This window comes from Solanum verrucosum, unplaced genomic scaffold, assembly GCF_900185275.1.
Source record: "Solanum verrucosum unplaced genomic scaffold, falcon-dt-bn FXZP01000261.1, whole genome shotgun sequence".
NCBI classification, from domain to species: Eukaryota; Viridiplantae; Streptophyta; class Magnoliopsida; order Solanales; family Solanaceae; genus Solanum; species Solanum verrucosum.
In genome coordinates, this window is record NW_026019969.1 from 694390 (window position 1) to 714908 (window position 20519).

Genomic DNA, 20519 nt, shown 5'->3' on the forward strand with positions numbered 1-20519 from the left:
TCGTATTATATTATATCATATTGCATTATTTTAACGAATACAATATTTAGATTGATTATATCGTTCTCCTTTATAATATAATATCATACATTAGAAATTATTGAGTGATAAACCTATAATAAAAGTAAGGAATGAGGTAGAACTATTATGAAAAGGTAATACAAGAAAATAAAATATGATTATTAAATAATAAATAAAAACAAAATGAGAAGAAAATATTAAGATAATAACACAATTACATCGAATTAGTCCTTACATAAAAATGAGACTTTTCTTCGTTATCTAATGATAAATTTAATTATATGATATGAAAAATTTATAAAAATAAATATTATATTTAAACTAACGATACAAGTAACCATCAAACAAAGTGTAAAAAGGAATAGAGCAAGTAATTTTTTTATTTTTTACTTTAGAAGTAAAAGGAGGACTAAATTTAGTCGCACAATTTAAGAAAGAGGTCTATAATCACAATTGAAGATTAACAGAATCTTCTTCTTCTCTATTTCCCCTTAATACTCTGTCATCTCAAAACTGTGTAGACTTCCAAGGCTCCTCCCACCCCGCACCCCCATCACCCTCTTCTCTTCTCTGCTTTCACCAAAGCTTCTCATTTTCTTGATTCTTTATTGAAGCCCACATGTGTGTCTATGATTAATTCTTGTTTTTTTTTTTGTTAACGTAATGGAACCGATACGTTTTCCTTAAATTCTTAGAATTTGTTTGTTTTTTGTGTACCCAAAGTCAACATGCAAGCTTTGAATCAGCTAAGTTGATTTATTACGAAGTCCAAGAACACTTTTTGAGGCCGCCCTTTTTAATAAAATTGTTTGCCGAAAAGGGGAAGAACAAACAAACGAAAAAAAATTAAAGATGAAGAATGATGATCAATCTCTGTTTCTGTTTGGTATTTCTCTTTCGACCCGACCCAGATGGCAACAATTCCTGTTATGCTCTTCTGGGTTCTTCTTTGGGTATCTTGTTAATGGCGTCTGTGAGGCAAGTGTTATGAATCTCTATTTTTTGTTCTGCAATTTTTTTGTCTGCTGTTTGGTCACCAAGAATTGCCCATTTTTTATTTGGTGTTTGGTCACTGAGAAATCATCATAAAAGGAAGGGTTTTGATTTTTGGGATTTTTGGTCAACAAGAATTTTCAGTAGTTGGAAGTTTTTGTTTGATTTTTTTTTTTCCTTTTTGCATGTTTAGTACTATGATTTGGGCTTAATTTTTCTGGCATAAAATGTGTTTGGTTTCATGTTATGAGTTTCAATTTTTAAAAAATGATTATATTAGAGGACAATACTGATTGAATGCACTAAGTTTGTAACATATTGTGGAGATCTTTATCATTCATGAGAGTAACTCATTTATATAATTGTTGTTTTCTAATGTCTCTACAGTGTTGAATCTTTTTCTTGGGACCCCTTTGTGGTCCATTTTGCAGAAGAATTCTCTTTACTGTTAGATAAAGGAATTGTTGTTTTCCAGCTTTTGCCTGTGTTTTCACTTCAAGGGCCCTTGCTTTTTTCCTTAATACGCAAGCGTAGCTAGATGTTTATTACAGTTGTTTCTGGCTCCATGTTATTCCTGGTACTGGTACCAATTGACATTATATTGGACTTTACTAGTGCACTTGAGTATATTTCCTTTGTAAAGGTGAAGCTAATTTTAGCTTTTCCAATGTCATGATTTAGAATTTGGTAAATGCTTTCGAATATCTAGTATGTTGGGGGGCGAGAGCATTGTAGAACATTACTCAGTTTTTCTTAGCTTATAAGCTATATACCGAAGTATTTCTCTTTTGCAGTTAGAGTTACAAAGCATGTTCTGTATCTTTCATGATGAGAATGTTATGAATATGTCTGATTTTACCTTAATTTTCATGATCAATTACAGGAATATGTATATAATAGGCTTCAATTCAGGTAATTTGACATGTTTCCTTTTTAGGATCATCATTAAATATTTTGGACTTGATCTGCGTTTAGAGATTAATTTGGTTATGTGGTGGGTATTTGACTAAATGCAGCTATGGATGGTACTTTACCTTTGTTCAAGGATTGGTTTATGTGGCTCTTATTCATTTCCTCAATGGTTTTACTCCTAAGCAAATGGTGAACCCGTGGAAGGATTATGTTAAGCTCTCTGCCGTTCTCATGGGCTCACATGGGTTAACGAAAGGGTCTTTGGCTTTCCTCAACTATCCAGCACAAATCATGTTCAAATCTGCCAAGGTGAATACCTAAGTCAATTCCTCTCTTTCTCGCAAAGAGAAGATGCTCGTCTCTAATATATAAAATTACATAAGCAGCCTAGATGAAATTAGTAGGAAAAGAATACCAATCAGAGATCCCCGTCTTTGGTAAATATGGTAGACCAATTTTATGACAGATCTCGAAGGACTTTTAAGTTGTTTCCTATGCTAAACTTATCAATAAGAACAATAAGGGACAAAATAAACAAATATGATATTTCAGTTAACCAAGTGCCTTTTGGCGCACCTTGACAACTGCCTTTCCTTTTAACATAAGATTTTGTGCAATTAGAGTCGTTAACTTTTTATTCTTCATAGTCCAGGACACAACATGATTAATGATAATCTTGGTGGAATAACAATTTTGTGCGTCTCATTGATTAGTGGGATAGAAGTTTATTAGTCTGTTGTACTTTACAAGCTTCATGTTCCATTTACAAATATTTCAGGTTTTGCCTGTCATGGTAATGGGGGCTTTCGTGCCCGGTCTGCGACGAAAATATCCACCCCATGAATATGTTTCGGCAGTACTCTTGGTAGCAGGCCTGATTCTTTTCACTTTGGCTGATGCACAAACCTCGCCAAATTTCAGCTTAATTGGTGTGCTAATGATATCTGGTGCTTTGGTTATGGATTCTTTTGTGGGGAATTATCAAGAGGCCATCTTCACTTCTAATCCTAACACAACACAGGTTTATTTAATGTGCTTTTGCATTCAATACGATGCTTAATCACGAGAATACTCGTTCATGACAAACTTGTGACTAGTTCACACCTTTAGGATTGTTTGTTTAACCTTTAACTTTAACAGATGGAGATGCTCTATTGCTCAACAATTGTCGGCTTTCCTATCTTGTTTGTGGCTATGATTGTAACAGGAGAACTAAGGATAGCATGGCCTGCATGTGCTCAGGTAATCATCACCAGAAACATGCATCTTGTTTCAACCTTTTTTCCTGCTTACCTTGTTTCTTTTTCTCCTGCAGCATCCCTATGTTTACGGAGTCTTGGTGTTTGAAGCCTGCGCTACTTTCGTGGGGCAAGTGTCTGTCCTTTCCCTCGTAGCAATATTTGGTGCTGCCACTACTACAATGGTTTGTTTCTATTAAGACTTGTCCTTTTAACGAAGTTTCTTGATTATCTCATTATGACCGTGTGTGTACATCTCCAACTTGAACTCGCATTTGCTTGAATTTGTACAAATCATTAACTGCATCGACATTATCAGATTACAACTGCAAGGAAGGCTGTAACATTATTGCTTTCATACTTGATATTCACAAAGCCTTTGACCGAACAACATGGTACTGGATTGCTGTTGATGTGTATGTGCATCATAATGAAGATGTTGCCTGAAAACAAACCCCCGCATCCTAGGCCGCAGAAAATTATCCCTCTTCAACAAACTGAAAAACCTCGCGAGACTGAAGATAACAGATTTCAGATAGGCATTGAAGAGGAAGAAGAGAAGAGACCTTTGGTCTAAAACAAAAAGCAGACACTCTAGCTTAGTCTATTATTTCAATTTTGATTAGCTTTTATAGTTGTAATATGGCAACAAAATGCTAGGCTCTTTTAAAAAAATATAATATATATATATATACTTTATTGCAATTCATCTAAGGTGGTAAATATTTATCAGATTTGTTCTTCTAAGGGAATTTAGTCCATCTTTAGATGATGAATATGGATGCAGTAATTGCTAATTTTTGGTCAGACAGTTGGTTAGGTTCTTTATCGATCTAAGTCGAGTCTTCATAATATCTAAGGTATGATCTAACTTCTAATAACATTCGAGAGTGATTTAACGATTAATGAAGTGAGTGAAAATTTTGGAGATTGAGTTAAAATCTTAGTAGAGACAATTTGACCTTTCCTCCATAAGAAGATAACCCAGCCACTTTATAGATTGAAAGCTTATGAACTTTATTTCAGCGCGAAAATTATCTTAGACCTTATTTGTTTGCACGTAAGGGAAATTTTAGTTGATAATTGTATCAGTTTGTTTTTAGGTTTGAATTAATTATTCAATTTTAATCGTTAAGTGTTTTTATAATTATTTAATTTTATAATTGTTTAATAAGTCAAATAGATCTATATGATTAAGATTATAGCGAAGTTTTAATATCAATATCCATTAAAAAGATTCTATAAATATACCGTTCATCACCATTTCATCTACTTTCACCCCTAATTACCATTATTGTTGTCACTGTGCATCATTATCAACCAACTCACCCACAATCATCATCGTCGTATCACTGTCATTTGCCATCTTTTACGATCATCACCAATATTCACCACCAATCACTATTATCGACAATTACCATCATTAATCACCACTATATATATTGACAACCATCGTCGTCATTTACCATCAACATCACCAATCACCATTATCATTAGTGATAATCACTATCATTAACCATCATCACTTCATATATCAATAACCACCACCGTTATGATTCATTAATTTTGTAGTCCATCACACAATTAACTGCCATCATCATCATCAACTATTACTATCAATAATTAATATTACTCACTATTGCCTTCGACCATCATAGCTAAATACTATTAATAACCATCTCTATTAGTCAACCTCATCACCAATTTACATTAACCATCACTAATCATCACACTTATTACTCTTCAAATATATTCATATGTCTATACTTTGATTCACGTATCTAAATTTTAAGGAAGGGTCAAAAATGCCCTTAAACTATGTGAAAGGAACAAAAATACCCTTACAGTCAATACTTTGATCCAAAAATACCCCTATAGTTACTAAATGGATCAAAAATGCCTTTTTCGAATAAATATATTATTTTTTTCTTTTTAAACATATCTTCTTCCTAATTAACATATTATTAAAGAACATTGTTCTTGTTTTCTTTCTTTTAAAATCACTTTAACAAATAAAAATGTAGGAGTTTTTTTTTCTTCTTAATCTCATTTTATCAATTAAAATAGAATAACTTCATTTACCCTTTCTAAGATCATAGTATATCCATCATAAAAAATAATTATAATAAAATAAGAAATATTTTCATTTTTTTCTGATTTGAAGTAAGATAAATATTTGTTAATTTAAAAAAATATTATTAGAAAAGAATGTATTAAAAAGGAAAATAAATAATATATTTTATTTGGAAAATGAGCATTTTTGGCCCATTAAATGATAATGAAGGCATTTTTGGATCAAAATATTGACGACATTTTTGGACCAAACTACAAACAAAGGACATTTTTATTCCTTTCACATAGTTTAAGTACATTTTTTGACCCTTTTCCCAAATTTTAATATCAAATATCCATTCATACATCTTATTATTTTTTAATAATAAAAACAAATTAGGCCTAAAATGGGCTAAAGTTGTTACTAGTAAATTAAGGAACATTAGGTGAAGGGTACTGTGGCTGCCACACGCCGTTTACAAGATGCTAAAAAGTGGAAATGGACACGTGAAGGAAGAAGAAAGATGCTTCGATGACAAATTCTTCACAACAATAAATAACAGCTTAACACGTGTACATACCAATTGCATAAAAACACTTTTTACCCTCCCCGATCGAGTAGTCGAAGTGAATTGATCAGAAAAAATGGCGGAAACAAACAGCAACGGTGGATTTAGGGAGCCATTACTGAGATCATTAGATGGAGAATTGGAGAAAGGGAAGGGGAAGAATGGGAGACCGAAAGAGCCATGGAAAGGAGAAGTAGTGAAGAGCATCGTGTATGCAGGGCTTGATGCCATTGTCACTTCTTTCTCCCTCATTTCTTCCATCTCTGCTGGCCATCTTTCCTCTGGTACCCAAGAAAAATGATTTGATTTCACATTTGGTCTTGTGTAAAAAATCATCAAATTTGCAACAAATATTACATATGATGCCATAGAGTTTATCTATGAGTTTGTTCAATGGAGAATATTGCAGCTAGCTTACTGTGTAAATGTTTGTTTTTGTTATTGCAGTTGATGTTTTGGTGCTAGGTTTTGCTAATTTAGTTGCGGATGGAATATCTATGGGGTTTGGGGACTATGTGTCAAGCAGCACGGAGAAAGATGTGGCAGCCAAGGAGAGGACAGTAACTGAGTGGGATGTCATTAATCAACACAGGCCTCAGAAGGAGGAATTACTTCGACATTATCAGCAACTTGGAATGAATGATACTGATGCTAATACAGTATGTTTTGAGTTTTCATCCTATACTTGAATGCTCTGTTTTTTTTCCCATTCTTTTCAGTATGAAGTTCTAGCTGCACGCAGACACCAGTTATCCCCTGCACGAGATTAACAATCTCTTCTGTTGGTGCAAGGTGGTGAATATATTTGCAAAGTATAGGGACATCATGATAGATGAGAAGATGGCAATACAGAAAGGATTATTGCCACCAGATCAAGCTGACAAGCCATGGAAGAGTGGGCTAATCACATTTACTGCCTTCATTGTGTTTGGTTGTGCCCCGCTTCTGGCATTCATCGTGCTCATCCCGTTCACAAAAAATGACACGTATAAGTTCATTGGTGCCTGTGTGTTTTCTGCAGTTGCCCTGGCACTGTTGGGGATAGCTAAGGCCAAGATTGCTAGTCAGAATTATGCACTTTCTGCAGGCATCACCCTTTTCAATGGACTCATTGCTGGGGCTGCTGCATATGGTATTGGCTGGACACTCAGGAATGTTGCTGGCTTGGAAGAGTGATCACTCACTTGTCACTATTATGTTTCAAAACTGGTCATGGAAAGAGAGAAGCACTTGGTGATTTCCCAGTTTTAACCATTTTTGTGACGGACAAAATCGTGTTCTAAATGATCTTGAAATATTAATGTTCTTAACTTCTTTCTGTCTGACTAATGTAGAGTAAGTTAAAAGTTCTAATGTATAGAGCAAATATTTAGGTAAAAGTTCTAACCCAAGATTTATCTAGAGTTCCTCAGTCAATGCTAATTGCAACGCGTGCTCTGCTTCCTTAACGAAGAGACGAGTTAGTTGTTTCTGTCCCCGCCGGTATATTATGCTAGATTGCTTATTTCTACTCAGCAAATGATTCTGGGCAATGTCACTGGTCCTGGATCTGCAGTAAAGTTAGTTTTAACAAAGTTAAACCTGCATGCTATTTTCATGTTGGGAAGTCAAGTAACAAAAACTTCTCTTAAAGGTAAAAGTATGGGAGTAGTTTTCGATCTTACTCTTTGCAATCTTCTGAGGTTTCTGCAGTGCGAGCTTTCTCAAGTAATTCAGTGTCATTCTCCTCTGTTCCTGAACCCTCTTCTAGATCCAACATCCTTCAAGAGAAAACAAAGTTTAGAGAGTGAGTAAGCAAGTAAAGAAAAAAAAATACATTGTCAACAGGCCAAGAGATACGAGTAGCACAAAGAATCTAATAGCAAGTCTTTCAATCTACACTGCCAATGGCACCATATGGTAGTACTAGGAAGAAGATTACTTCATGTTAAGCAGATCAACAAGAAGTTGTAAAGCTCCAGAATCTCCACAAGCCTCCCATATTGCTGCTTGAACTTCTGTGTCAGTTGGCTGCCTTTCTCCTCCAGATCCAACAAGCTTTGAGAAATATAAAAAAAATTAGTGATCTGTATGTAATGGCTTTTTCGCTTAAGCGATTAGAAAGATTAATAAGACAACAAGTAAACCAATGGAGAAAACCTACCGCTCCCTCTACCATTTTATGTTTCACACTTTAATTTTTAGTCTGTTCCATGAACAATAACACCTTCCTATATGTACTTCTGTTAAACACCTTCACAAGCAGTACTAACGAAGCATCTGTACTCTTTTTAATCTAATTACAAGACACGGCAGTGTTCACATCTTGGTTTCTCAGGTGACGACCAAAGGGAGAGCAGAAATACGAGAGTTCAATACTTCTTTCTAAAATCATCAGTTTAAATTCCATGATATTTTTCAGTTCATTTATAGCAAAATTTTTACACATCCTTTCACATGTATCAAGATTACTCATGATTGTAGAAGAATTTAGACGATGCCTAGTTCCCAACAATGGAGAAAATGAATCTACGTAGTAGCAGAAGTCAAAAGAAAATATCTAATTAACATAAGAGATTCACGAGTGACCAGGTATTCACAGAACTGAAACTGGAGTTGTAGGAACTATTAACCAGAAGCATATTTGGGGATTTTGGTTTTTATCTATTCTTTTCCATCTAAAAAAAATAAAATGAAAAAAGACCAAGAGATGTTGCTGAAGATGGATCTTACCTCCTCAAGTAGGGAAGAAACACGATAAAGTTCATTTTCTTTCATTGCTAAGGTTCTCAATGCATTCAAGAAGTTTGCAGGAAAAACTAGATTATGCACGTAAGAGGGCATCTTTCGCTGACCACTCCAACTATAATTGCAAACTTGACTACTGACGGGTTTATCTTTATCTTCCTCAGATGAGTTGGATGGAGGGAAAAATCCACGATTTAGCAAACTTCGAGGTAAGAGACATCTCAATTCAGCTTTCTGCAGACAGATATGAGCTTATCACTGCACATAGAGAGACACCAACCCTGACTCTTGCTTGAGAGTTCCATGAGATTATTTTGTAAGATAAAGCCTGCTGACCTGTGCTTCAAGAAGTTGAGCTTTGGAATCTGAGAAATCAACGTTTTGAATAGCTTCCACCGGATAATGAACCTGAAATTTGTTTTCCAATTGAGTAAGTTTAATCCAGATTTGACCAGTTAAAGAAGGTAAGCATCCAAGCAAATTAATGAGGATGAAGTAGTTTGAGGTCTTTACTAAGAACCTTCGGCACTTAATTCTGATCCATATGGACCCTTAATGCCAAGTGCTCCATGAGGTTCCACTCGAAGAAGGCCTCATAATACTCAAAGTGACTAGATGAAGCACACTCAGTTGTAGCTATGAGGCTTGAAATTAAACATGGACTGTACAGCATACCAAACAAAGGCCCTAGGCTTGATATGTTGTTAATGAATGCCAGCAATGCATCCACTATATTAGGTGAAGCCAAAAGTTTAATTAAGACCCTGAATCAATTTAATCGACAAAGACCTCTACTTCTTAACATGGGTCATGTTGTAACATGGACGAAGACGAGATCAAGCATGCATTGCAACCGGTAATGATTCATAATATTAATTATTCGTTAAATAGATTACCATGAGGTAGTCATCAGGATTATCATTCATGACGAATCCATACAGGTACAGCAGTTCCTGTCATAAGATAACCACCTATGTTAGCATGAAACATGAAAAGAATAATAGGGGGGAAAAAGATGAACCTATTCTCAGAATTGTGGAAAGGACAGAACAAAGATCCAAAAATGCTTTTCTATTGCTTCATGATCCAGAAAAGGGCAATACGACTAAAAACTGCATTATTTTCTAGACATTACACCAAAACCAGATAGACATCAGCGGAGAGCTCATTAATATAGCAGCTCAGGCACCATTATGAATGTACCTTTCTCACTCAGCAGGATCCTCTTTAATAATTAGTGATGACGAACAGTGGTAAACATACTAAAGCTACCAGATAACTCATCAATGGAAAAGGCCAGCATTCTCAGCAAAACTAAGCAAAGCAATGTTTCCGATGCTAAATTTGGTGTATGAAATGTCACATAACAGGTGAATGTACCTCATTTCCCTTGTTCCCATAACTAATTGATATCTCTTTCTCAATCAGGGAAGGATTTTCTCCAGCTTTTTGATCAGGAAGCACACGAGTTAGTTGGCTAACTAGCAAAGAGTGTATGGTATGGATTGAAAAAATAGCATATACTAAAATACTGAAATCAAATTGGTTAAAAATTCTACCAGAAAGAAGGTACATGGAGAAAGGAACTCCGGTTGTTGCTCCTGTTCCATCAACTTCCCATGTTGCTGCAGCTTTGAAATCTATGCAGCAATTTCAGCAGAAAAGGAAATAGATAAATACAAGAGTCTTTTGTGCTCCAACAACAACTACGCATTCCCAAGCTAATTAGGGTTGGCATATGAGTTCACACTATCCAGTTCGCTCTAATTTGGCCCAGTAATTGAAATTAAATGATAAAGCTTTTAGAAGGCAGAGAACACCATCAAAAAAGCTATAAGTAAATTGATGCAAAGGGAAATTTGCCATGAAAACGAAGCTGAAATAGCTCTACCAATATATCCACTCTTCATATTATACATCTGCTCTTTACAACAAGTAGTGAAGAAAAGAATACAAGGAGTAAGATGTTAATCTATGAAAAGCTACAAAGATCCAAGCAAAAACTTGATTGAGTGTGCCTGATAGACGATTGTAGTAAAGTATAAATTGACACTGTCTACTGTCAACAACAGCTTTCTGGAGATAATAGAGGTGCCTCAAAACGGAAGCTAAATCTATCAAAATAAAGCCAAAATCATAATTTCTTGAAAAAGAGGGTATAGTATGACAGTAAACAACAGCTGCACAAGTATTGCAATTGGAGTCAATAGTTTGATACTTTCTCCTAATTGAAAAAAGCGCTAAGAATAACTTTGTTTTATGGTCCTGGAGATACAAGATAGCATTATACATGTATCTTGGACATTTGAAATAGCTGAAGCCAACGGAGAAAGGAAACAAGCGAAACAAACAGCCTCTAAAAATTACAGATTTCAGTGGAGAAGCAAGATGGAAGACGTCTTTTAGCTCGTTCTGTGTATTCATAGGCTCCATCACATCCATATAATCACATTAATTAGACAGAAATTATTAAATAGTTCAAATAAAGAACCGCAGAGTAGAATATCAGTGAACTAATCCAGGAATAGGTGGTACCAAAGGACTGCTAAATTACCATGGTTGCAAAAATCAATGCCTGGGACCAGACCTTCCACCCAAACTATCTCTCCTTGTGAAATGGAAGCAGCAGAAGCAACTTTATCTTGGAGTGCATCATATTCGGGTACTGAAATCATAGGTATTTAAATTATAGTCAGAACTAGATCTCATTCTACCAAGTAAGAATAAGGTTCCTTAGTTGGAGAGGGGACGTTGCTGGAAGAAACATACTAAAGACAATGAACATTGACCTCACCTTTTGCAGACTCTCCATTAGATAAACTGCCACAACCATTAGTTTGTGTTGCAGAATTGACGATTTTGCTAGAAATGTCACTATCTTGTCCTTCTGAATCCATAGGAAATATATAGCAGCGCGGAAAAGGGATATTTAGTGCTCGACTCCAAAATATGGAGTTTGCCCTATGATGTCCACGAGATTAAAACGTGTCAGCAGCTTACATAAAATTAATATAATATTGAATTGTGAAGATGAGGGGCCATTGTTTAGGAAGAGAATGACTGTCTAGTTCCTAGAGAGATGCATACCAAAGGAAGTCTTCAAACTTCACATCTCTGCCAAAAAAGCAACAAGTTCAGAATAAGATTTCTAAATAACCGATGCACTTTTAAAGTCCAACACATCATAAAAACTACAAGACCAACACATTGGGCTAGCGAGCTGTTCAACTTCAAAAAGATGAAAGTGCCAACTAAAGAGTATTATGTAACACTGTTTGCACTGAATCTAAGTATACTGTATACTAATCTAATATGCATTCTCCACTATACACTGGTGAGTACAGCATATAGCTTTTTATCTAGCATGAATTGTTCAAGAAACCATCAATCCATCAGTCATGAATGAAGCATAGAGACCAACCATGAAGGCATTGAAGTATGTATTATGTCATTTTCCACCTGAAGGAACACTGACCCCTAATAAGATTATGATTCAAAGTACAAGCAAAAAGCCAAAAGGTTTTCACAGTGACAACAATGAAACTGAGGCTACAAAGTTTTCTTGTATGCATAGGTAAGAAGTGGTTAGCACATTATGTAACATCCTTTGCACCTAATCTAAGCACAGTAATACACTATGTAGTCTCCACTGTAAAAATGGTGATTACAGAGTATAAGTTTGTTTTTAGCAGTATAATATTGTGCAGGCAAGGGTGAATTATACACTTACCACTAGTTATAAAAGTTTGATATGGCACATACCTTTCTGGATGTCCATCGAGCGTTAAAAGCTTCGTAGCCAACCTCTTCACCTTTTCATCAAATAAAGACTGCAATGTTTTTTTCTGCAACAGAAACCTGCTTAAGTTCTTATGTGCTTAATACTGAATGTAAAGAACGAATTAACATTCATACTAAAGTAGTAAAACAATAAGCTATCCAAATCCAAGAGGAAAAGAATGTCGCCAACTCATTTTCTTAAGCTCACAATGGCATAGTGGCAGGTATCACTTATCAGGGATTTATGTATGGCCAAATAGAAAGACCTTATTAAAAGTACGCCATACATTAAGAAACTATACCTGCAACTGAGCAGCCCGATACAATGTGGTTCCCTTAAGCTCTAAAAGCTCGTCTTCAGAAAACCAAAGTGGATTTCCGAATGTGGTTGGAAGCATATCAAAGTACCTGTTGTCTTCTAGCAATTATTGCCTTAGTTTTCTATTTAGAAATGAACACTGATTAATTTAATACTTACGGCTTCCATGAAGAGTTTTCTCGTAGGTGCTCCACGGTTAGAAATAAGGTAATCAAGAGTCTATCATCTACTTCCCCTTCCTCAAACATAGCCCTACATTCAGGTCCAAGAAGAGGATCTTGAAGTACACTCATTGGAGTTATAGCCAAATCTAATGGAACCACCAGTAGTATCCCTGATACAAATTGACACAGCAAAATAAGCACATGCATGATTGAGAGGAATTTCCGTCTTTTTCCCCAAACATTAAAGTTTTCATCGATCACAAAACAACACTACTACAATACAAACGAAAAAACGCCCCACTATACAGTATTCAATACAGATTTTCCTTCCACTATTTTTGATAAGTAATGTTGCACATAAACATGAATACATCTTTAAACAACAAAATCCTATATACACAAGAAAAAGATAAAATAAAACTGGGGACCAGTGATTTCCAAACCACATTAAACAGAACAAAAGATCATTGCTTTTGTCGCCAGTAGCAGAGGATCATGTTGAACAATAAATGCTCGTAGAAGAGTCATTCAATCAATCAATCAAAGCATTTACATGCTCAAGTAAAAATCACAGAAATTTAAACGAACATCGAGAATTTTAATACTCAAACTCCAGAGTTGCAATAAAGCATTATCTCCCTCCTCTTCACCCTAAAAACCCAACAGAAAAAAAGCATAATTTTCACAAAGAAAAAAATGGACAACAGAAACCAAGATAATTAAACGAGCTCTCTATTCATCTAAACTTGCTATCCTATCGACAATTCCACATTTTCTTACCAACCAAATAACCTTTAAACCAAGAAATGCTGCCAAAATTAAACAGTTCGTGCAAGAAAAAGCAAAACAAAAAAAATCAAAACTTTACCATCAGATGCATGATTAGATGAGAAAATTCCAAACCCTTTACTGGATTCACTGTATTTGATTCTGCAACCACGTAGTTCTGCTCTGTTTAACTGAATTTGAAGTCCAAGTTAGTGACCCATTATCATTTATGTAAAATTATGTTAAAGGGTATAAAGGTAAGTTTCCAAGAAACAATTTTGGGACCTCTAGCCATTGAAGAAACTGGTGGAGCTTAGCTTCCTCAGGAGTCGCCATTGCTGAAGACAGTGTTGGAGATTCTGTGTCGCTCTTCGAAGGAGAAAAAATTGTCGTGTGAAGGGCTTTGATAAAGGGATTGGATTTAGTAACCTACCCTCAACTATTTCCGAGTTCATAATGCATCCCTTATGATTTCCAAATGTTACTTAATAGCTGTATAATTAAATTGAATTAGCCAATTAGGTACTATTTTACAGTTCACTTAAGTATATTCTTTTTTTTTTAGGTCAAAGGTGATCCATCTCCTTATATGATGGGAATAATGCAGGATCGGCTCGAATATAAGGCCATTGAGACCCTAATTTAATATTTTCATAATTTCATAAATTAATATTAATGCCGAGAAATAGGAAATTAGTGAAAATTATAAATTATCATTCATGAATTTGTCACTAAATTAAAGTCTCATGCATATAACATATTGCATGTACAAGTGAGTCCGGGGGTGGAGCCACTGTTGGCCAAAGGGTGTCGCTTGACACCCTTTTGTCGGAAAATTACATTGTATATAGAGGTCAAATTTTGCTTTAATAATATATATACAAATATTGACACCTCTTGACACAAGTTAAATGTTTAGTCTAGTGGTTAAATAGTTGCAAAAAATGTTCTAGTGTTAACGTAAACGGCAAGGGAAGCAGCACGAATCTTAACGTGTAGTATTATATACTCTGATTATCAATATTAAGTACTTACAATATTATTATACTATACCTTATGTCAAATAATTCAGTGATGGCAAAAAAAAATGGAGATATCTGAAGAACAAAAAATCTTTGTTGTTTTTCTTCTCTAGTCTGGTCGCAGTTTCTTTCTTGTCCTTGACTGGATGGTTTGATCTTGTAAGTCAAGTATACTATTTGATACTCCCTCCGTTTCACAAAGAATGACCTGGTTTGATTTAACACGGAAATAAAGAAGACTTTTGAATCTTGTGGTCCTAAATTAAAGTTATGTCAAATGTAAAAATTGTCCTTAATCTTGTGGTCTTAAACATGTCACGTGGAAAACAAAAAGTAAAATGTTACCAAAAAAGGAAAAAAGTCATTCTTTTTGAAACTGACTAAAAGGAAAAGGAGATCATTCTTTATGAAACAGAAGGAGTACAATATGCAGGTAAAATATAGTAGTAATTTTTCGATGAATCCCCTATTCTGGAATACCAGTGCTTCATGGAATCGGTCGAATACATGCCCAAGAGATCACTATCCTACATCATATAAACCCTTCAACACTAACACAACTCAACATGTCCTGAGTATTTTAGATGGATTCATGAATTAGATTTAAAGCGATGGAAGGAAACAGGAATCACTAGGAAAATGTTGGAGAAAGAGAAATGGAATGCTTATTTGAGAATAATTATAGTAGATGGCAAAATATATGTTGATACAATACTTTCAGAGTAGACATTTGTTCACTATGTATGGCATTGTACAGCTTCTTAGGTGGTACCCTGACAAATTCCCTAATTTATAGATCATGTTTAAGATCGATGACTGAAACATTACCAGAGACCTAACTCCGGCCCTCCACCGTTGTTTAGTTATTGTTCAGATTAGCAAAGTTTGGATATTGTCTTCCCAGATTGGTCATTTTGGGGCTGGTAAGTGGTAACCTTCCTTTGCCCTCGAGTACTAACACGCAATTTTTGCCGCCTCTTAAACATTAAACTTTTAGTTTGTGTCAATAGGTGTCAAACACTTGTATATATATTCATTAAACCAAATTTTGACCTATATATATTCCTTGCCCCAAGGGTAGCTTTGCCCCTGAATATACTAATAATTTGATTTGTTATTAAATTTTGTGGGGCTGAAGTAAATATAAAGCCATGGAGAAGTGTGGTTAAGGAAGGTAATAAAAGAATCAAATGGAAGGATAGAGCGCCAAATTTCGCTTATTGGAAGCTGGGAAATCCTTATGTTTCTCCTAACAGAAAATTAGATCTCTTCAAGTCATGTGATGGGGCAACAATCACTTGCACACATCTTGACTATTTCATTCACGAAGAATTGAAGATGGAATATGTGTATGATTACATGTTTCATTTGCTGAACGAATACGCAAAGCTGCTGAAGTTTGAACCAATAATTCCTGCAAATGCTGTTGAAATATGTTCGGAGTCGTCGTTGGCGTGCAATTCAGATGGTATATGGAGAAAATTCATGGAAGAAGGTAGGGTTAGAGAAATCTCCTAGTTATACAAATCCATATTGTACACTTTTATGAACCTCAAGAGCTTAAGTCATTTGTTGAACAAAAGAACAAGTGGAGGCATGGGAGGGTGAATACTGGAGTAGGCTAAACAACAAGCAATAGAGCCATTAAATTCATGCAATTTCTTCCCTTTACTAATGTTTGTTCTACTTTCATGTTATGTAGACAAGTATAACAAAATCCACATTTTGGGTCATCATAGGAAATTTCTGGCTAGGAAAATGGAAGCCTAACAAATTTGGAAAAATATGTTGAATATTTCTCCAACCTAGGATACTAAGAGTGAGGACATGAGACTTAATAAATATGTATCCAAAGTTGGATAGTAAGAGAAAATATATTCAAAAAAGTACGACAAGGGTAAATATAACATTTTCCTGAAAGTACAAGAGCAAAATGGTCATTTTCTGATGTTTTTTACTACCTCATTTTTGCTGGTGACTCGAACTCACTAGTCAGTACCTTAGAAATTATCATCCAAACAATTCAGTCTTGTCCATCTCACTCGTTGAAAAATGAATTTGAGATAATTAATTACTAATCCTAATACCTAATAATAAGGGTAAAATAGATACTATAAAATAATAAATCATCTGTTGATTTTTTAATCTGGACAAGTAAAAGCGAACGGAGGAATTTATTACTTTATTCAAATGGATAAGATCGATTTTGGTGGGAGAGAATCTTTGGTGCAGGTCCATACAAATTATTAGTGAAAGAAGCCTATGTTTTTGGACTCATGATGCATTTTATTTTGACAAAAAACAAAACACGTTCGACCATATATAATAAAAGAATAAAAAAATACAAGTTAAGCTAATTGTAGATAAATATCTTGCGATTAAATTAAATTAATATCATACATCCATACCTGACTAAGAAAGTTGTGGAGTTTCTTTGTACATATTATCTTGCACCTAATTAAAGGCAAATTAACTATATACCAATTTTTAAATACACTTAATCAAACCTAACGCACTTACTAATCATTTTTTAAGTTTAATATATTACCAATGAAGTGGGCAAGAAACTCCCCAAAAAAATAAAAAAATCTTAATCGCACATGAGAAAAGTGGTCCTAGGTAGCTAGTTGTAATATTGTATTTGCTTGTGACTACTAAACTCTGGTTTTAGGTTGGCTATATTTGTCCCTAACAATTGGAGACAATATAGAGCTTTATTAAATTAATAAATAATCAAAATATCCATGTTGATTTTTGTTAGAAAATGACTTAATTTGGGCAATTGTACGTAACGTTGGGATAAAAAGAAGAATATTCTTTTTTCAATAACTAATGTCCATATTATTTTATGTGCATTGAAAAACTTTATCCGTCAAAATTTAAGGCACTTAGTTATTTTAATTGAAATCTTAATAACGTAAATTTCAGAGTACATTTTCACATATTTTATTGATTGTCAAGTGTCATGTCACTATTTGAGCCGGGTAAAAAGATGGTATATTCCTTTCACCTTTTAATGGATGCAAATCATAGTCATAGTATCATTCTATTGTCTGAAATTTGAGTCTCCAAGATGAATTAGCCCATATATAATATCATCTAATATTTGAAATATAAGAACCAATGGATTTTGTATTTCATGACCAATTCCTTTCCACTAGAGTGATTTACAGTCACGGACCGCTTGTACGTAACATAAAATTCGATGCACTAAGTTTGTTTTTTGTGTGTTACAGTTTGGTAAAAGGCCGAATCATAAGAATATATTGTGTATATATATAAAAGACTTACCTTACATTCCTACAATAGATTGTTTGCACGGCTTAAACATATATCTGATCACATGAAAATTAAATAACTTTACTTGTTACGTCAAGGCTCTCCTTTGCCACTTGTGTTTGTACATAAAAAAGAATTAAAATGTATGATCAATGATAGAGCCATAATTTTCATTAAGAAATGTCAAACTATAAAGAAATAAATTCACGAAAAAATCAAAAAGTATCAATATGTAACATATATATACTTAAGAAAAATTTATTTACCTAGCTACATAGTATAATTTTCGAAGAAAAAGTATTAGTTGACACTCACATATGACTCCACCATTATGTACAAGTACAACCTGCAGGATGATGAACTACCTCAAAATGGTGGTAAGATGATGTTTTCTTTAATTTTTCATTTGCCAGCCGATAGTAGTTATCTCAATTAGAGATTTGATTGATTGAATTTGCACACCATTTAAAAAAGAAATACTTCCTAATTAAGAAATTTTTTCCATAATATCTAAAATTATATCAAGACCTCTTGTTAAAGTTGAGAGCAGGGCCGTCTTAACCCCTAGGCCACTAAAGTCATCGCTTGGGGCCCCATTTTTAAAAAACAATTACTTATATATATTATTAAAAAATAATAATATTATATATACTATGAGTGCTATGATTTCTACTAAAGAAATTGCATATGACATGAATATAAATATGATTTTTGTAAGAAACAATTTGATGAAAATATGGATAACAAAATCACTAAGTCTCTCGAAGAATCTTTAGAGTTGATTACGTTATATATGTAGAGTAGATCAAACTATTTTTTTACTTTAAAATAGATTTGAACCAATTGAAGCATATAAAAATATTTTTGATTTCTTATTTAGTGGTAAAATATTGAGATTACTAGATGATGAATTTTTTTTAAAAATATTGTCTTAACCTTGAACTTTCTTTAACACATACTAGTTATTCTGAATTGATGGTTTAGATTTATTTTTTAAAGTAAAAGTGTTAAAGATAAACAATACAAGTAGAAGATATTGATGTAATGAAAATACTCAATCAAATAAAAGATTTGATTCTTTTCCAAATACACATATTGTGTTAACAGTTCTTATAACCGTTGCCTCAACCAAATTTTTCTTCGTTCGAAATTAAAATTGATTAAATCTTCTTTAAGATCAACAATGTCTCAAGATAGATTGAATGAATTAGCTATATTATCATTTGAAAAGGAATTATTAAAACAAATTGATTATAAAACAATACTTAATGACTTTGCATCTGAAATAACTAGAAAAATATATTTAAAATAAAAGTACATATGATGAAAAAAAATTTAGGGCCCTCTCTTAAGTTTAGCTTTAGGCCCTCAATGTTGTTGAGTCACCCTGGTTGAGAGGATAGTAGGGGTGTGCATTCGGTTTTTTGGTTTGGTTTTACACTATTCGGTTTGGATTTTTGGTTTTTGGTTTTGTAAAAGTATAACCCAGTCCGATCCAAAATAAATCTGGTTTGGTTTGGTTTTTCTCTATTTGGTTTGGCTTTTTTCGGTTTGGTTATTCGGTTATGTCAATAATTAATAACATATATAACCAAAGTAATAATATTTAATCCCTTAAATATACTTTCTAATATAAATCATAAGTAAAACTTTAAACACAATACTTATAAGTATACCTATTGTAGATGTAATTTAAACATAAAAGGGAGAAGACACAAGTATCCCTAGACTATGACCGAAATCCCAGAGACACACCTTAACTAAATTAAGGTCCTATTACCCCCTTGAACTCATTTTTTTTTGTAATTTTGTACACCTTTTGACTTATGTGGCACACCACGCAACTCCACGCAATATATATATATATATAATTCGGTTTTTTTCGGTTTTTCGGTTTTTATCTTTTAAAATCCAAAACCAAACAAAGTAATTTATTAATCCAAAACCAATCCGAAAAACCAAAAAACCAATCCAAATAAAATTTCGGTTTGGTTTGGTTATTCGGTTTAATCCGAATAGTGCACACCCCTAGAGGATAGTATATCCATATTTATTCAATATTCCACTGTAACCCTTATTTTGCACTCTCCTTTTCATTAACTCTCTTTCCTTTTATTTCCCCGTAAATTGTAATGTGACAAGATCAATGTGCTACATGATTTTGGTAACGTAATGACGAAAAAAAAATATTCTTAATATATTAGACAAACAATTGTAATAAAAGGAATTTTTTCTTATTGTCCAATTTAAAAGAAAATATATATTATTATCTTTGAAAACAGTTAACTTCAAACTTTTCATAAGAAATAAACACATAAATATTAGGAGATTATAAAAATCTATAGTTACACAAATATTATGGTAATTTTAGGACCATAAATTATTTAAAAAATTATAATCACATAAATATTACTCCGTATAACATTTATTCACACAAGTGTTGAAAATCATGTTTTTATTTAAATTTTACTTTCAGTTAAAGTATATAGCAAACAAATTGAAAGGGATGGCCACTTTCTTTTGTTTTTTTTTAAGAATTAGTATTATTTAACTAGTCCATATTGTAAAACGTGTCAAAATCTTATAGATTAATGAGTTACTTGGTTGGAACTGTTCCTACTTACATGGCCCTTCAAATCCCAAAAGGCCTCAATATTCAACAACCCCGCACCCCC

General features: G+C 33.7%; 3 protein-coding genes and 1 pseudogene across 4 annotated transcripts; 3 read left to right on the plus strand and 1 right to left on the minus strand.

Annotated features, from left to right (window-relative positions):
• Positions 1-568: 568 nt before the first annotated feature.
• On the plus strand, positions 569-3940 carry LOC125816312 (UDP-galactose/UDP-glucose transporter 4-like). Its single transcript, XM_049495898.1, has 7 exons — positions 569-999; positions 1898-1926; positions 2031-2235; positions 2705-2947; positions 3067-3168; positions 3242-3349; positions 3484-3940. Exons 1-7 carry the CDS (start codon positions 874-876, stop codon positions 3739-3741), a joined length of 1071 nt encoding a protein of 356 aa, XP_049351855.1. The 5' UTR covers positions 569-873; the 3' UTR covers positions 3742-3940.
• A 1890-nt stretch (positions 3941-5830) lies between these two features.
• Positions 5831-7167, plus strand: LOC125815874 (membrane protein of ER body-like protein). Its single transcript, XM_049495439.1, has 3 exons — positions 5831-6069; positions 6233-6444; positions 6578-7167. Exons 1-3 carry the CDS (start codon positions 5862-5864, stop codon positions 6959-6961), a joined length of 804 nt encoding a protein of 267 aa, XP_049351396.1. The 5' UTR covers positions 5831-5861; the 3' UTR covers positions 6962-7167.
• Positions 7168-7175: 8 nt separating this feature from the next.
• Positions 7176-13993, minus strand: LOC125815875 (uncharacterized). 2 transcript variants are annotated; one of them, XM_049495440.1, is made up of 16 exons: positions 13829-13993; positions 13644-13734; positions 12771-12945; positions 12595-12700; positions 12275-12357; positions 11600-11626; positions 11307-11473; positions 11067-11177; positions 10072-10152; positions 9893-9957; positions 9409-9465; positions 8849-8920; positions 8498-8746; positions 7707-7822; positions 7450-7545; positions 7176-7328 (listed from the first exon to the last, which is right to left on the minus strand). In XM_049495440.1, exons 1-16 carry the CDS (start codon positions 13877-13879, stop codon positions 7184-7186), a joined length of 1692 nt encoding a protein of 563 aa, XP_049351397.1. In that variant the 5' UTR covers positions 13880-13993; the 3' UTR covers positions 7176-7183. The 2 variants fall into 2 exon arrangements, with proteins under 2 accessions (XP_049351397.1, XP_049351398.1); XM_049495441.1 differs by lacking the exons at positions 13644-13734; positions 13829-13993 and having other exon boundaries at positions 7182-7328; positions 12595-12707.
• A 1029-nt stretch (positions 13994-15022) lies between these two features.
• On the plus strand, positions 15023-16083 carry LOC125816230 (uncharacterized; annotated as a pseudogene).
• Positions 16084-20519: the final 4436 nt, after the last annotated feature.

What these genes read in the sequence shown, in the direction of transcription:
- LOC125816312 (XM_049495898.1), top strand. Translation starts at nt 874, where the DNA reads ATGAAGAATGATGATCAATCTCTGTTTCTGTTTGGTATTTCTCTTTCG. An exon ending in TATAATAGGCTTCAATTCAG is followed by an intron (nt 1,927 to 2,030) that starts GTAATTTGACAT and finishes GACTAAATGCAG; the next exon opens with CTATGGATGGTACTTTACCT. An exon ending in CATGGCCTGCATGTGCTCAG is followed by an intron (nt 3,169 to 3,241) that starts GTAATCATCACC and finishes TTTCTCCTGCAG; the next exon opens with CATCCCTATGTTTACGGAGT.
- LOC125815875 (XM_049495440.1), bottom strand. Translation starts at nt 13,879, where the DNA reads ATGGCGACTCCTGAGGAAGCTAAGCTCCACCAGTTTCTTCAATGGCTA. An exon ending in ATCTAATCATGCATCTGATG is followed by an intron (nt 12,946 to 13,643) that starts GTAAAGTTTTGA and finishes AATTTGTATCAG; the next exon opens with GGATACTACTGGTGGTTCCA. An exon ending in CTCCATGTACCTTCTTTCTG is followed by an intron (nt 9,958 to 10,071) that starts GTAGAATTTTTA and finishes CTGATCAAAAAG; the next exon opens with CTGGAGAAAATCCTTCCCTG.
- LOC125815874 (XM_049495439.1), top strand. Translation starts at nt 5,862, where the DNA reads ATGGCGGAAACAAACAGCAACGGTGGATTTAGGGAGCCATTACTGAGA. An exon ending in TGCTGGCCATCTTTCCTCTG is followed by an intron (nt 6,070 to 6,232) that starts GTACCCAAGAAA and finishes TTGTTATTGCAG; the next exon opens with TTGATGTTTTGGTGCTAGGT. An exon ending in ATGATACTGATGCTAATACA is followed by an intron (nt 6,445 to 6,577) that starts GTATGTTTTGAG and finishes TGTTGGTGCAAG; the next exon opens with GTGGTGAATATATTTGCAAA.